Source organism: Arachis ipaensis, chromosome B10, assembly GCF_059453495.1.
Source record: "Arachis ipaensis isolate K30076 ecotype BB chromosome B10, ASM5945349v1, whole genome shotgun sequence".
Classification (NCBI taxonomy): Eukaryota; Viridiplantae; Streptophyta; class Magnoliopsida; order Fabales; family Fabaceae; genus Arachis; species Arachis ipaensis.
In genome coordinates, this window is record NC_142435.1 from 131,351,714 (window position 1) to 131,366,787 (window position 15,074).

General features: G+C 41.1%; 1 protein-coding gene across 1 annotated transcript; it reads right to left on the reverse strand.

Annotated features, from left to right (window-relative positions):
• Positions 1–645: 645 nt before the first annotated feature.
• Positions 646–1,999, reverse strand: LOC148581748 (uncharacterized). The gene is made up of 3 exons (XM_088493489.1): positions 1,470–1,999; positions 906–1,371; positions 646–864 (listed from the first exon to the last, which is right to left on the reverse strand). Exons 1-3 carry the CDS (start codon positions 1,997–1,999, stop codon positions 646–648), a joined length of 1,215 nt encoding a protein of 404 aa, XP_088349615.1.
• Positions 2,000–15,074: the final 13,075 nt, after the last annotated feature.

The following is a 15,074-nucleotide window of genomic DNA, read 5'->3' on the forward strand; positions in this document are numbered from 1 at the left end:
GTACCGTGTTCATGAAAATTTCATTGTCGCAGGATGGATAAGAGGGGAAAAGTAATTTTAACAAGTGAACATTAGTCGACAGTTGGACAAGTCTATTGCAATGATAAGTTCTTAACAAAAGTAAATTATTTGATGGCAAAGGGGAGGGAACCTCGTCAAATCGCCTGCTCGGCGTGTTTAGGCTAAGAATAAAATCTTCTTAAGTTACCTGCATTCCATGTTCTCAGGACTTCCTTGCCATCGAGCTTCTCTAATTTATAGGCGCCCTTGCCAATCACTTCTTTGACCCTGTAGGGGCCTTCCCAGTTTGCCGCCAGCTTGCTCTCCCCTTGAGTCGGCAGCCCGATGTCGTTGCACCGCATGACTAGGTCGTTTTGCTCAAATTCTCTCCTGAGTACTTTGGCATTGTAGCGCAGGGCTATTCTTTGCTTTAGTGCTACCTCTGATAAATGGGCCATCTCTCTAGCCTCATCTACTAGGTCCTTCTCTACGGCTTCTTCCACTCCCTGTAGAAGTAGTCGTGGGCTCGGCTCGCTGACCTCCATGGTTTTTATAGCATCCACCCCGTATGTCAAGCAGAAAGGGGTTTCTCCAGTGGACGATTGCTCGGTCGTTTGGTAAGACCAGAGGACTGAGGCGATTTCGTCAGCCCATGCGCCCTTTTTTATTGTCAAGCCGCTTCTTGAGGCCTAGCAAGATGACCTTGTTTGCGGCTTCAACTTGGCCGTTCGTCTGGAGGTGCTCTACGGACGAGAACTTTTGCTTTATGCCCAAACCGGCGAGGAACTCTACGAACTTTTTGTCGGTGAACTGCGTCCCGTTATCAGAGATAACGACTTCTAGGATGCCAAATCGGGTTATCACCTGTCTCCACATAAACTTTCGACAATTGGATGAGGATATACTAGCCAGTGGCTGGCCTCTATCCACTTGGTGTAGTAGTTGATAGCAACAATGAGGTACTTGATTTGCCCTAGACCAACTGGGAAAGGTCCCAAGAGGTCGACTCCCCACTGTGAGAAAGGTCGGGAGGACGTCAACAGGCTTAGCTCGGAAGCCGGTGCCTTATGGAAATTGGCGTTCTCCTGGAACTTGACGTATCTCTTCACGAATTCTTTGGAATCATCCATCATTGATGGCCAGTAATAACCAGCTCTGATGAGCTTTCTTTCTAGGGCTTTGCCACCGATGTAATGACCACAGCATCCCTCATGGACCTCTCTAAGCACATAGTCCGTTTGGTCAGGGTGTAAGCACTTCAACAAAGGTTGGCTAAGTCCCTTTCTAAGCAACTGCCCTTGTATGGTCGCGTATTTGGCCGCCTCCCTCTTCAATGCTTTGGCCGCCTTTTCGTCGTCGGAGAGCTTGCCGCTTTCCAAAAGTCAGTGATCGGGTCCATCCAGGAGGGATTTACTTTGGTCAAGTGGAGGGTGACTGGTGGTTCTTTTATCAAACCCTGAATGAGAGACCGGTTGCCGGCCCCTGGTTTTGTGCTTGCTAGCTTGGACAGGAGGTCTGCCCGTGTGTTCCTTTCTCTCGGAACGTGTTGGATCGTGACCTCCTTAAATTGTTTGGTCAGCTCTTTAACCTTCTCCAGATATTTCTGTAACAAGGAGTCTCTGGCCTGGTAGGTCCCGTTGACTTGAGAAGTGATGACCTGCGAGTCACTACATACTTCTAGCCTGGTGGCGCCGACTTCTCGTGCTAAGATTAGGCCGCCTAGAAGGGCCTCGTACTCTGCTTGATTGTTTGATACCGAAAACTTGAACTTGATCGACTGTTCATATATGGCTCCAGTGGGGTTCTCCAAGATGATCCCGACACCTTCGAACGTCTGGTTGGAGGCCCCATCTATGTGGAGCCTCCACTGTATGCTTGTTGCCTCGGCTGAGCCCCCTGTTACTTCCACCAAGAAGTCGGTCATGGCCTGTGCCTTGATCGCATGCCTGGGTTCATATTGCAAGTCGTATTGGGACAACTCGATGGCCGAAGTCACCATTCTTCCTGCGAGGTCAGGTTTCTGGAGTATCTGGCGGATTCCCTGATCTGTCCTCACGACTACCTGATGACCTTGGAAGTATTGTTAAAATCTGTGGGAAGAGGTTAGGAGTGCAAGTGCCAACTTCTCTAATTTGCTATATCTCAACTCTGCTCCTTGCAGTGCTTTACTCACGAAGTAGATTGGTTGTTGAACCTTCCCTTCCTCCCGTACCAAAATCGCTACCGTCGCATCATCTGTTATGGCTAGATACAGGTAGAGTGGCTCCCCGACCTTGGGGTTCCCGAGAATGGGTGGCGTTGCAAGGATCTCTTTGAAATGCTTGAATGCTTCCTCGCATGCCGGGGTCCATTCAAACGCTATCCCCTTTTTCATAAGGTTGAAAAATGGCAGCGCTCTAGCAGCCGATGCTCCGAGGAACCATGATAGCGCGGTGAGCCTCCCTGTCAGGCTTTGGACGTCTTTAATGCATCCCGGCCTCTTCATCTGGAGTATTGCTTCACATTTTTCTGGATTGGCCTCTACCCCTCTTTGGGTTATCATGAACCCCAAGAACTTTCCTGCTTCCATGGCGAAGGCACATTTAAGGGAGTTGAGCCTCATGCCGTGTTGTCAGAGGGAGGCGAATACGTTTTCCAGATCTCCTATGAGGTCATCAGGTCGGGTGGTCTTTACTAAGATGTCATCGACGTATACTTCTACCGTTTTTCCTATGAGGTTGCTGAATATCTTATTCATAAATCTCTGGTAGGTGGCCCCTGCATTCTTCAGCCCGAATGGCATTACCTTGTAGCAGTAGGTTCCTACGGGCGTTATGAATGCTGTCTTCTCCTCGTCTGGCCGGTGCATCGGTATCCGATTGTAGCCAAAATAAGCATCCATAAAGCTCAGATACCGATATCCCGCCGCCGCATCGACGAGCGCATCAATGTTGGGTAGGGGGTAGCAGTCCTTGGGGCATGCTTTGTTGAGATCGGAGTAATCCACACACATCCTCCATTTTTCATTGTGCTTTCTTACTAGAACTACATTCGACAGCCAAGTCGAGTAGTCGAGCTCCCGTATAAATCCCGCTTTAAGGAGGCTTGCCGTCTGCCTGGCCACCTCCTCTGCTCTTTCTTGTGACATCTTCCTTCTCCTCTGAGCCACCGGTTTGGCCTCCGCCTTGACGTCCAAGTGGTGTGACATGAGTTGGGGGTCTATCCCCGGCATGTCGGCTGGCGTCTAAGCAAATAGGTCGCCGTTGGCCCTGATCATTTCCATTAGGGGTTCCTTCAGGTCGTGTGGAAGGTTTCTGTTCACGAAGGTGAACTTCTCCTCTGTGTCGCCGACTCTGAATTTTTCTAAGTTCCCTTCCGGCTCGGGTCTGGGTTTGTCCTTGACTCTTGCGTCTAGGTCGGCAAGGAATACTTCTGATGCTTCCTTGGACTTCTTCCTTAATGAGAGACTGGCATTGTCGCAAGCGACTGCCATTTCCAAGTCTCCTTTTATGGATCCCACGGATCCGTCATCAGTGATGAACTTCATTACCAACATCATTGTACTGATCACTGCCCCGAGATCGTTGATGGTCTTCCTTCCTAGGATGACGTTGTAAGCCGTGGAGTCTCGCAAAACCACGAACTCAGCCATTACCGATCTCCGCCCCTGTCCTAGTCCTACAGAAATCGGCAAGGAGATTATCCCGTCTGGCTTGATGAAGTGGTCGCCTAAGCCTACAACACCGTGCTGGTGGGTCTTTAAGTCAGCATCCCGTAGACCCAAGGCATGAACACGTTGCGAAACATGATATTTGAGTCGGCCCCGGTGTCTACGAGGATCCGCTTGATGAGACCGGTTCCTACTCTAGCCGTGATAACCATGGGAGGGCTTTTCGCGACCTCATCGAATCACTGGTCTTCCGAACCAAACGAGATGGGTGAAAACCTCTTGGAACTTTGCGCGGAGGATGAGGAAACTGCCAAGACTTTGGCATCTTTCTTGTGTGCCGACTTCGACCTTGGGGCCGCGTCTCTTGATGTTACCACGTTCACTATGGTAAGGCCGTGGTCATTGTCGTCCGGCTCATGACGTCGCTTCACTGTGCGGGTCTTGTCCTCACCTTTGCGGTTGCGATCTCGTCTCCTCGGTTCCCTGATGAGGTGGGAGAATTCGGCTAGTTTCCCGTCCCGGATCGCTTGTTCTAATGTGTCCTTCAGGTCGAAGCAATCCTGCGTCTTATGTCCATAGCCCTTATGATAATCGCAATAGAGGATCTTGTTCCCCCCGGTTCGGTCCTTTAGAGGCCGGGGCTTCGACAAAATTCCCTTCTCGGCTATCTGCTAATAAACTTCTATGATGGGGGCGGTGAGAGGGTGTAATTGGTGAACTTCCTGACCCGGGGAAATGGCCTGGATGTCTTGCCCGGCCTGCCGTCTCTGGTGTGCTCCTTCTGCCTTTCTCCACCACCGTGTTGCCGAGGTTGATTGTAGGAGGGCTGCCGCTTATTGGCAGCCACGACTTGACTGACTTCTTCATCGTTGATATATTCCCTGGCTATGCTTTGGATTTCCTGCATCGTCTACACCAGCTTCGTGGTGAGATGCTTCCTGAAGTCCTCGTTCAGGAGTCCATTCGTCAAATATAGGCTGGCTACCGAATCAATCAGCCCATCGATCTCCAAGCACTTGCCGTTGAATCGGTCTAGATATTTCCTGGTCGGCTCGCCGGATCTTTGAGTCACTCTGAGTAAATTGATCGGGTGCTTTGCCATTGCGATTCTGGTAGTAAATTGGGATAGAAAAGCGTGGCTAATATCCGAAAACCTAGCAACAGAGTCCTGCGGGAGGCTATTGAATCACCGTATTGTAGGTCCTGCCAGAGTGACCGGGAATGCGCAACACCTTACTTCGTCGCCTACTCCCTCCAAGTTTATTTTGGCCTCGAAGGCCGTAAGATGTTCCTGGGGGTCTTGGGTTCCGTCGTACCTCATGTCCATCGGCTTATCAAAGTGCTTTGGTAGCCGGACCTCGAGGATGGAATGATGAAATGGGGTAGCGCCCATTATCACGGGTCACCGCGTTCTCCTCGGCCTTCCCCCGTCGTCTTCCCAGTCTCGCTCTGTGGCGCCTCTTCTTTCCGCTCGGGTGTATATCACGGGGTCGTAGCGTCTTCTTGGGCGTCCCTCTTCCTCCCAGGCGCTCTCGGATTCCGACCGTGGGCTAGGCGTTCGCCGGGAGTGACTTCTCGGAGGAGAACGAGAGTAGGTTGGTTCGGGAGTTCGTTGATGACGTTCCTGGTCTGCCAGCTGGCGCTCCAGGTTCTGCATCCTGTGACGCAGTTCCTGCATTATTCTGGCGCTGTTGCTGCCTGTTCCCCCGAAGGGGCATCCTTCTTGAGATCGTGAAGACGGCTCGGTCCGTCGTGGAGGGGACCTCGTGCGCTCCCGGGAGGAAGCTACGGAGGCTTCCCTTCTGTGTTCGGCCCCGCAGCCTGGTTCTCTAGGACCGAGTACAACGTCCATTCAGGCAATTTCCACAGACGGCGCCAATGTTTGGTAGCTCGGGTACCGGACGGGTCGGGGCGATACTTCGGTTTGTGAGATGGGGTATTGCCTGATTCCGGGTTGCTAGGTTGAAGGAGGAGTAACCGACGTCCCGAGTTCTTCGTGTGGAGTGAGGGGGGTATCACCTGCAATGACACTCCGACGCTCTAATTAGTCAGGTGTGCGGGCGAAAAGTAGGAAAAGTGGTATGTGATATACCTTGGGGGAGGGGTAGGACCCTCCCCATATGTACCGTGTCAGAGGCGGTTCCCACAAGGGCAGACCCACCTTCCTTGAAGCTTCCTAATACAGCTGTAGTGAAGAGCTGTCAAGGACGCGTGTTCGGGTCGGTGGTTGAGGGCTTCGCACCCGACCGTTCGAGTTGGATGGACTGTGAGTCGAGTCGGGTGGACCAATGTTTGGACCAGGCCGTAACTATATATATATATACCTTGATATGAAAATAATAGATATAATAAAATTTAAGCTCTACATAAAATGATATAATAATTCTAAAATATATATAAATATTGAATAATAGGATGTGATTTCTCTTGGAGTGTGTAAAAGCTTCCGAGAACAATTGCTGATCTTCTACTGTCTTGTTAAATAATTTTTTATTTTGTGAATTTCTTTAAAAAGTTTTTTGATAATAAGGAGGAAAATAAATATTAATCCAATTAATATTATATAAGATTATGAATTTATTATTAATTTAAAATAAAATATTAATAATTTTAATAGTATAAATATGATAATGTGAATGATAATCAATTATTATTCATTGATCCAATATAGGAATGAATTCGTATATCTATAGTTATTGATATATATTAGATGTGATTTGATCTTATATATTATATATAATTTGCAGTAATATTAGAGAGATAAAAAAAGTTAAAATTTGTTTTATTTAATATTTATTAATTGTCATAATAATTAATGAATGCTAAATAAAATAAATTCGATTGATTTTTGTTGATTTTCTTTAGTTATCAAACTTTTTCGTGTCTATAAAAATGGCATTAATATGGTGATGGTGGGATAAAACAATGAATTTATGATGAAAAATTTAGTCTAATTTTGTCTAATTTTGTATAATTATTGTTCTCATTAGATTAGCTAAATGTTGCCACTTGTAACACCTTACTACACTAAGTTTTATACTTAAGCCGTAAAATAGAGGTGGTGTGGTATTACGACCTCTAAAATAAAATGAGTACATATAATAGCAGAAAAATTATAATATGTTAGGAGTCTTGAAGAAAAGAGGAAACAAAAATCGCGAAATAAAAGCGCAACCCTTAAGGTACGAGTTAACTTACGTGCTAAGAAAATCATAATTATTAAACATAAGATAACAGAAGTAGGAATAGAGTGCCAAAGAAACAAATTAACAAGCTCCTAACTCAGCCTGCGAAGTCAAGACTGGCCGGAGAATATTTACACATATATACATACATATCCCAAAATCTAAAAGTACATATACACAATCTTGCCTCTCCATAAACCTCTAGGAGGATCAAAAGAACAAGTTATGCGGAGAGAAAACCAAGTACATATATACACATTATAGCATAACAAAATAACCCTGTAACCACTTCGCTTCAAGGGTCCAGACGCCTAACGAGATGCCTCTCGACCTGCATCTGAAAAACAACAACATAGTATAGAATGAGAACCGTAGGTTCTCAGTATGGTAAAGGTGCCACACACATAATATATAAGGTCCTGGGAATGCCAGAGGCAATCCTAGAACGCCGACACTCAAATTATAGAGCTTAGAGTATTAAACAGAAGCCATAAAAGGTGGTTTTCTAAAAATATTTAAACCTAACTTAACCTTAAATCTAAGTCCTATACTGCCATTCCTCCATACCTCCAACTCCATCATACATTTTCACAGACAAATAGACAAATAAAGACAAACACAAGAAGGTTACAACTACTGCAGGTAACAAATACACATTTAGCATGGCAAATACAGATAGGCACACCCAATTGAAGCACAAGCAAGTAATTCAAGTAGTATGCATATGATGCATGCTTGTCCTATGGCTGATGAGGCTCATCTGTCGGTTATCCAGCCAATCCGACAAGTCTGAATTGTCCTTAGACTGTCCCCCGACGTGCATCCCTAAGAGTCTATGCATAGTTTTTTCTTAAATAATCAATATTGCTCAATGTGGGTAACATTCCCGGGAATTTATTATATAGTGCCTGGTCACACTTACGCCGTAGGGTCAACAGAGTATCGAGTTTTCAACCTGGTACACGTGGTGGAAAGCCACGACACTTGATCCAGGGAATCTCGTATCTCAGATTATTCAAATTCATAAGCCATATAAATAATTCAATTATAATTCATTAACATCCACATCATTCTCAATCGCATCTCATTCATCATTATACGTCAATCATATTCAATCCTTATCCTTCATTATCACACCTCCCATTCCGTCCATCAATAGTTCCAATTCAAAACATAATTCATTCTTTTCCCAATGAATCAAACTTAAAACATGCTCATTTTCTTAATAACTCTAAATCAAACCATATAACCTTTGAATCTAAATCTTTTTAAATAATCATATAAACAAAATCTCTAATTTTTATAAAATTTCGGCAGCTACTCCTCTAAAACTCGGACTTTGCCACCCTTTTCGGGTCCAAACCTGCTTTCTTTTCAATTCAACATACCCTTCCTCATCATCATAACAGTCACCACAATAAATCTACCTTAGATCAACAATTATACTAATACAATATTCAAATCCAACAACCAAAATTCAACTAAGGATCATAGTTCACTAATCCTAGGCTTCTAACACAAAATACCTCATTATCACAGCAACATCCACAATAGTTATACCTCAAATCAATAATTCACCAAATCATTAGTTAATCAACAAGCACCAAACCAACCATGTTCATCAACAATAACATTCAACCATAATTCTCTCCAAATTAACATAACACCATTCACCATCCAAAATTAATAACTAATTATCCAATAAACTTCAACCAAATATATTCATCGACAAATTACTAAATATTAAACATACACCTGCATTCCAACTTATCCTATGGTCATCTAGCCTAAGTTTTCACAGAACATTATATATTAAATGCAAGAAACCTAAACCATACCTTGGCCGATTTCCACGTAACGACCAAAGCTATTTATTCAAAACCAAGGCAGCCCCTCAAAACTCAACTAATCTGCTTCCTCCAAGTTCCAGTATTCACAATTTCAAGCTCCAATTATTTATTCACAACCTAATACACATTCATAACACATATATATCCAATTTAATACTCAAAGCTCAAATTCAATGAAAATAAAATAGAATTATCGTATCCTTACCTTACCCAAGCTTCACATAAGCAAGAGTGAACATTTTTCTCAAGCTAATTAGACCCTAAAATATCAAAAAGTAAAGAAATTCAATACCTCCACTAAATTTAGTGAAAATTGGGGGAAATGAGTGGCTGGGGGTGTTTAGTAGCTTACCAATAAAATTGTTCCGGTAGAAACATAGAGCTCGACGCGGTGAACGCGTGGCCGCAAACGGTGCGACGATGGGAGCTCGAACGGAGGAGTTACGGGATTTTGAAGCATTGGGCCCTTTTAAAAGGCTGGTCCGGTTGGGCCCACCGCCCGGTTTGGATCCGGTTTGGCCCGTTCGGTTCAATCTTGGACCGTTTTCTTTGAAATTGGTGTCAAAATTCTCGTTTCGATGAGCTTTATCCTAATTTGATATAATATTCACGTTTCTAATCTTCCTTATTAAAAACTAATTTATTGACTAATTATTTACTAATTAATCGGGGTTTACACCACTATTTATAATTTTAATGATGATTTAATTTATTCAAATATTTAATCAAAATAAAATTTTTTAATTTTATTTTTAATAATTAATATTAACCTTAATTTAAATTCTTTAATTTGTTTTAATTTATGTTATTCAAATTGTCACCGGTTATTTGTCAAAATGAAAATTTGCACCAATATTTTACTAGCTTATTAATTATTTTAAATTAGTTATTTGATTTGATGTGTTATGTTTATTATTAAGCTTGAAAAATAAAATGATATTAATTGATTAAACAATGTCTTATACTGAGTTATTCTTTGCTTGGGTTTCCGTTTTTATGTATTATATTAAGTTTATTTATATTCTTTTAAAAAATATTATATATAGATAATGTGAATAATCACAACTAGAAAATAGATTAATACAGACAGATTTAGTCTTTATTACAGATAAATTTTTGTTTATCGACGAATTTTGTCCTTCTGTAAAAGCTCCGTCGGAAATTATTTACCGACGAATTTTTTTTCCGTCGAAAAATTACCGACGAATTTTTACCAATTATCGACAGATTTTCCCTCTGTAAATTCTTCATCCATTTCCTGAAGACGACGAACTTTCCGATGGATTTTTCGTCTGTAATTACAGACGGATTTTCCGACGAATTTTCTATCTGTAATTACAAACGGATTTTCAGACGAATTTTCTGTCTGTCATTACAGACGGATTTTCAGACAGATTTTCCGTCTGTAATTACAGACGAATTTTCCGACAGATTTTTTATTTGTAATTTAAACCTTAGAAAATCATCTCACACTCTGATTACAGATAGAAAATTCGTCTGTAAATCCGTCAGTCAGGTAAAATAGAATTTTTTTTTTATTTTTTCAATTACAAAATAAACTTGTTTTCATACAAAATAAATATAAATTTAATACAAATTTTTATCTAATTTATATTCAAATATTTATAATATTTCAAAAAATAAACAAATTTATTGTATTATCAAACTAAAAAAAATTATCTTTATTATTATCTTTATAACTGTAAGACCCGGTTAATTAACGGCTAATTAACCCATATATGAGAATTTATTCTAGAAAGCCAAAAATGATATTTTTATGGCTTAATATGATAGAGGAAATTGAGACGAGAATTTCGGTACCAATTTTATGGAAATCGGACCAAGATTGGACCGAACGGGCCAAACCAGTCCAACCGGACCCAAAGTGGGCCCTTGGCCCAACATAACTAAACCAAAACCCTAGTTTTTAGCACTCTCTCTCCTCACACAACACTAATACACGCTGAAAAAGAGAGGCCATGGAGGGAAGAACACTCTCTCAAGTTCTATCTCTCACTTGATCTTCAAACCACCATAACTTTTGATCTAGAGCTCCGATTGCCGCTCCGTTTGCGGCCACGCGTTCACCGCGAAGAGCTCTACAAAACCCATACAATTAATCTTGAGGTAAGCCACGTTTTACTGTTCGAAATTTTAGCCCTTGATTTCGAGTTTCATGAGTAAAAATGTTGAGATTTTGGATTCTTTGATGTTATAGGACCCAACTCTCTTGAAGGAGAAAGTTAATCTTGTCTCTTTGGACCTTGGGTGTGGTAAGATTCTCAACCCTAGTGTAATTTGTTGTTCTATGAGGTTTGGGCATTGAGATGTTGTGTATGGGTATGATGATTGTGGCTTAGGTTGTGTATATGTGAATATTGGAGCTTGATTGGTGATTTTGGAAAGCTTGGAAGAGGGTTTTGTGTGATAAAATCTGTTCTTGGAGGTGTTGATACCTTGAGAGCTTGTGGACAAGTGGTTTGGAAGTGCTCCGGTTGAGCTTGGGAAATTGGCTAAGGTATGGTTTCGGTTTCCCGTATCTAATATGTAATGTGGTAGAAAATACTTAGGCTAGAGGCCCTAAGATAGGCATTGAATTGATGATGTTGTGGAATGGTTGAGATATATAATGTGATCATATGTGTGATTATGAATATTGATGCCTTGATTGTGTGATATGTGAGAAAATGCATGTTGTGATATATGCTTGCTGAATGATTGAGGTTGAATTGATGGGTGGTGCCATATTGTTGGTGAGTATGATGATTATGTATAATGATGGTTGATTGGAAATTGATATTGTTAGAAATTGGGATGAGAAGGATGTATGACATAATATTGTGTTTATCCTTTGGCCTTTTGATTGAGAAGTGTTAAAATGGTTGGAGGTAGTTTTGAGAATTTTGGTAAAATGTCAATGCGTGAGTTGAGGATGGCTTGTTGTTGAATTTGGTACACTTTGATTGATTTCAAAGAAAAGGGATGAAATTGGCATGTTTTAATTGATTTTGAAAAGAGTTGAAAGTGGCTTGTTTTGAAAATGGCACTTTGTGGTTTTGAATGAAAATATGGTTTTTGGGCATGCTTTGACGGGACATAACTTGGACTACGGATCTTTGATTTATGCCAAATATGTTTAGAAATGAAATTGGATCCGGGATGTCCATGCCGTTCGAAGAACGGGTGAAAAATGATTTAAAATGAGAGAGTTATGACCGTCGGAAGATTGGGGGTTGAATCTGTGAATTCTGCAGCTTTTAACTTAGAAAATTTTTAGCAGAATGACCCCTCGCGCGTAGGCGCACTTGGCGCGTATGCGCCGTTCTTCGAGAAAGCATCATCCACGCGTGCACGTGGAGTGCGCGTACGCGTGGCCCTGTTTTCATCCCAAAGTTGATTTTTGAGTTTTAAAAGCCAAACTTCATACTTCTAAGCCTCCAATCTCACCACTTATGTCTTAAATCATTATGATATGCCTAGCATGAGGAAAAGGGCTAGTGAATGTGGTAACTTGCGAGTGAAGCAAGGGAAAAATGAATGATCCATGAGGATCAAAGATGATTATGTGAGATGTGGAGGATGGCGGTGGAAGTGCTTGTTATGCCATGGGCCGAATGGCCGTAATTGTTAATGAATTGGCTAGTTATGGATTTAACCGTGAGCCGGATGGCTGGATTATGCCGTGTGGCGGCGGAGCCATGTTTATGGCTAAGTATAAATGCATATATGCTGTTGAATGAATTGTGAATGTTGGCACTTCCACCATTGGAGATGAGGGTTTCCCTGGGTAGTAGCAGTGGCTAGCCACCACGTGCTCCAGGTTGAGACTCGAAGCTCTTTTGACCCTATGTCGTAAGTGTGGCCGGGCACTGTGAAAGGCCCGGATGAGCTCGCCCCCGTAAATATTCACCAGTGAGGGTGATGGATATGGATCATGTTTATGATCAAGTTTATGATAAGTATAACTCGAGTTGAGGATGCACGACAGAGGGACAGTCCAATGATTAGCTACCAGGACTTGTCGGGTTGGCTCTATAACCGACAGATGATATCATCAGCCACTAGGGACAGGCATGCATCATAAGCATACTACATGAATTGTTTGAGATTGCCTATTTGACTGCATATTACTTGCTAATTGTCTAAATGCCTTATCTGTTCCTATTTGTAAATCTCTTGTCTGATATAACTGTGTTTGCTATATTATACTCCTGCTGGTGGTTGGGAGGTCTGAAGGAATTGGAAAGGGAAGTATTAGTTAGACTGAAGAATCTTTAGTCAGTTGCCACTTACGGTTTAGCTTGTTTATAAGCTTTGATATTATCTGGAGGAAGCTCTAGGATTGCCTTCGGCTTTCCTCTATTATTATGTATTATATATGTGGAAGCTGTTACTGTGCTGGGGACCTCTGGTTCTCACCCATGCAGATTTTGTGGTTTTCAGATGCAGGACGCGAGGCTTCTCGTTGAGGCATGCTGAAGACTTCTGGATTAGCGAAGATCCTTTGTTCTCGGGACTCTGTTTTGGGTTATATATCTTGTTTAGATACTTTTATCTCCATTAAATAATACAAACTGTGATGACTCCTTCTAGAGGGGATTTTTGGAGAATAGGTTTTCTGTATTTGTGTCCCTTTGGGTTTCCTTTGGGGTTTCCTTATTTTATCATATGTATATATTGCTATGCTCGGACCGGTTCTCTTCGCAGCTGGGTTTTGAGTCTTGATATTCTTGTTTTTGACACTCTTTATATATATGATCTCGCGTTAGCTTATCCCGGTTCGTTACGTTATCGATCGGAGTGTTGCCCGTTCGAGTTACGGTTTTTGTTTACCCCCTTTTTCTACAAAGGCTCCTAGTTATAATCAATTATTCATACTACTATACGTACTAAATTTTTGTTTTAGAGGTCGTAATACCTTGCCATCTCTGAATTATGACTTAAGCATAAGACTTTGTATGGTAGGGTGTTACAATAACTAAATGAATTTTTATATTTATTATCTTTATATTTGTGTTTGAAAAACAAAACATGCCACAAAATCACCACATAGTTAGACACAATAGATAAAACATCCAAAAAGACCATGGCAAATATTTGTAAAAACAAGCATTATTAAACTAACCCCATTTCAAAGTGAAGTTATAAGATAAATGCACCATGTTTATTATTAAAAAAAAAAGGTCATTCAAGATACATCATATACATTCTTAAAATCATTGATAAACATGTTTAAAAATACATTTTTACCCTTCTGGAGGAAGGTGAAGCCATGACGGCCATTGTTGAATTGATTTGAATTGGATGTGATTGAAACTCGTGCGATGAGGAGACGCGACGCAAGCGGCGGCGGCAGCGGCGGAAGAAGAAGCTCGTGGAAGGAAAGAGGAAGAAGCTCGTTTTAGTTGAATGGAGTGTGAATGGAGCTCGAGAGAGTGGGGTAGAATTAGGTTTAAATCTAATATTTTTCGACGAAAAATTTAAATTATAGACAGATTTTTTATCTGTAATAATTTAATAAAATGCAGTGTTTTATCTATTTAATTACAGATAAATTTTCCGTCTGTAACCATTTCTCACGGAAAAAAAATTAATTTTACCAACAGAATTATCGATGAATTTTGTTTTCCATCTGTAATTTATGCTAATTCATTTTTTTTGTTTTTCGACAAAAAATTCCTCTGAAATTCCGTCTGTATTTTCGTGGGATAAAATCCGTCGGAAATATCCGTCTGTAATAACTAGTTTTCTAGTAGTGAATCAATTGAATTAATTTAATGTAGAATGATTTATCGCCGTTAAAATTGTTGTCATAATTTTTACATGTACATAAAAGCTAATATTATTTTATGTCAAGTTTAATAATCATTAATTTCATATATTGTTAAAATTCGATTTCTACCATTAATTTGATGATAATATAGCATACTCTGGGTATAATTATTTTTCACGTACAAATCATTTACACATAAAAGTTTATACAAGTCATTTATATCTTTTCCTGACACTTCGTCTTCTTCTTCTTCTTCTCCTTCTTTTTCGTTATTTTTCTCTTTCATTATCGTCGTCACCATACCATCACCTCCTCCTCCTCCTCCTCCTCTTCCTTTTTCGTTGGACTTTTTTCTCCTTCTTCCTTTTTCTCCTTCTCCTCCATCATCTTCATCATCATGATCATTATCGTTATAGCATCATCGTCTTCTTAGACGTATCGTCGTTATCGTTATTGTTGTTATTATTATTGTTATCATAGAAATTTTGCCATATTATTGATGCGTTGCTTGATCCAAAATTTTTGCTATAAAATTTTTGCTATAGAATTTTTTTAATTTATGTAATTGCAACAAATTTCAGGGTAAAACTAAGACACTTAGGTGCACTGTTGAAGAA

Coding starts and splice junctions, on each gene's coding strand:
- LOC148581748 (XM_088493489.1), bottom strand. CDS start 1,999: ATGGTGACTTCGGCCATCGAGTTGTCCCAATACGACTTGCAATATGAA. Junction 1,372..1,469: donor AAACCAGGGGCCGGCAACCG/GTCTCTCATTCA, acceptor ACTTTTGGAAAG/CGGCAAGCTCTCCGACGACG. Junction 865..905: donor TAGAGGCCAGCCACTGGCTA/GTATATCCTCAT, acceptor ATGTGGAGACAG/GTGATAACCCGATTTGGCAT.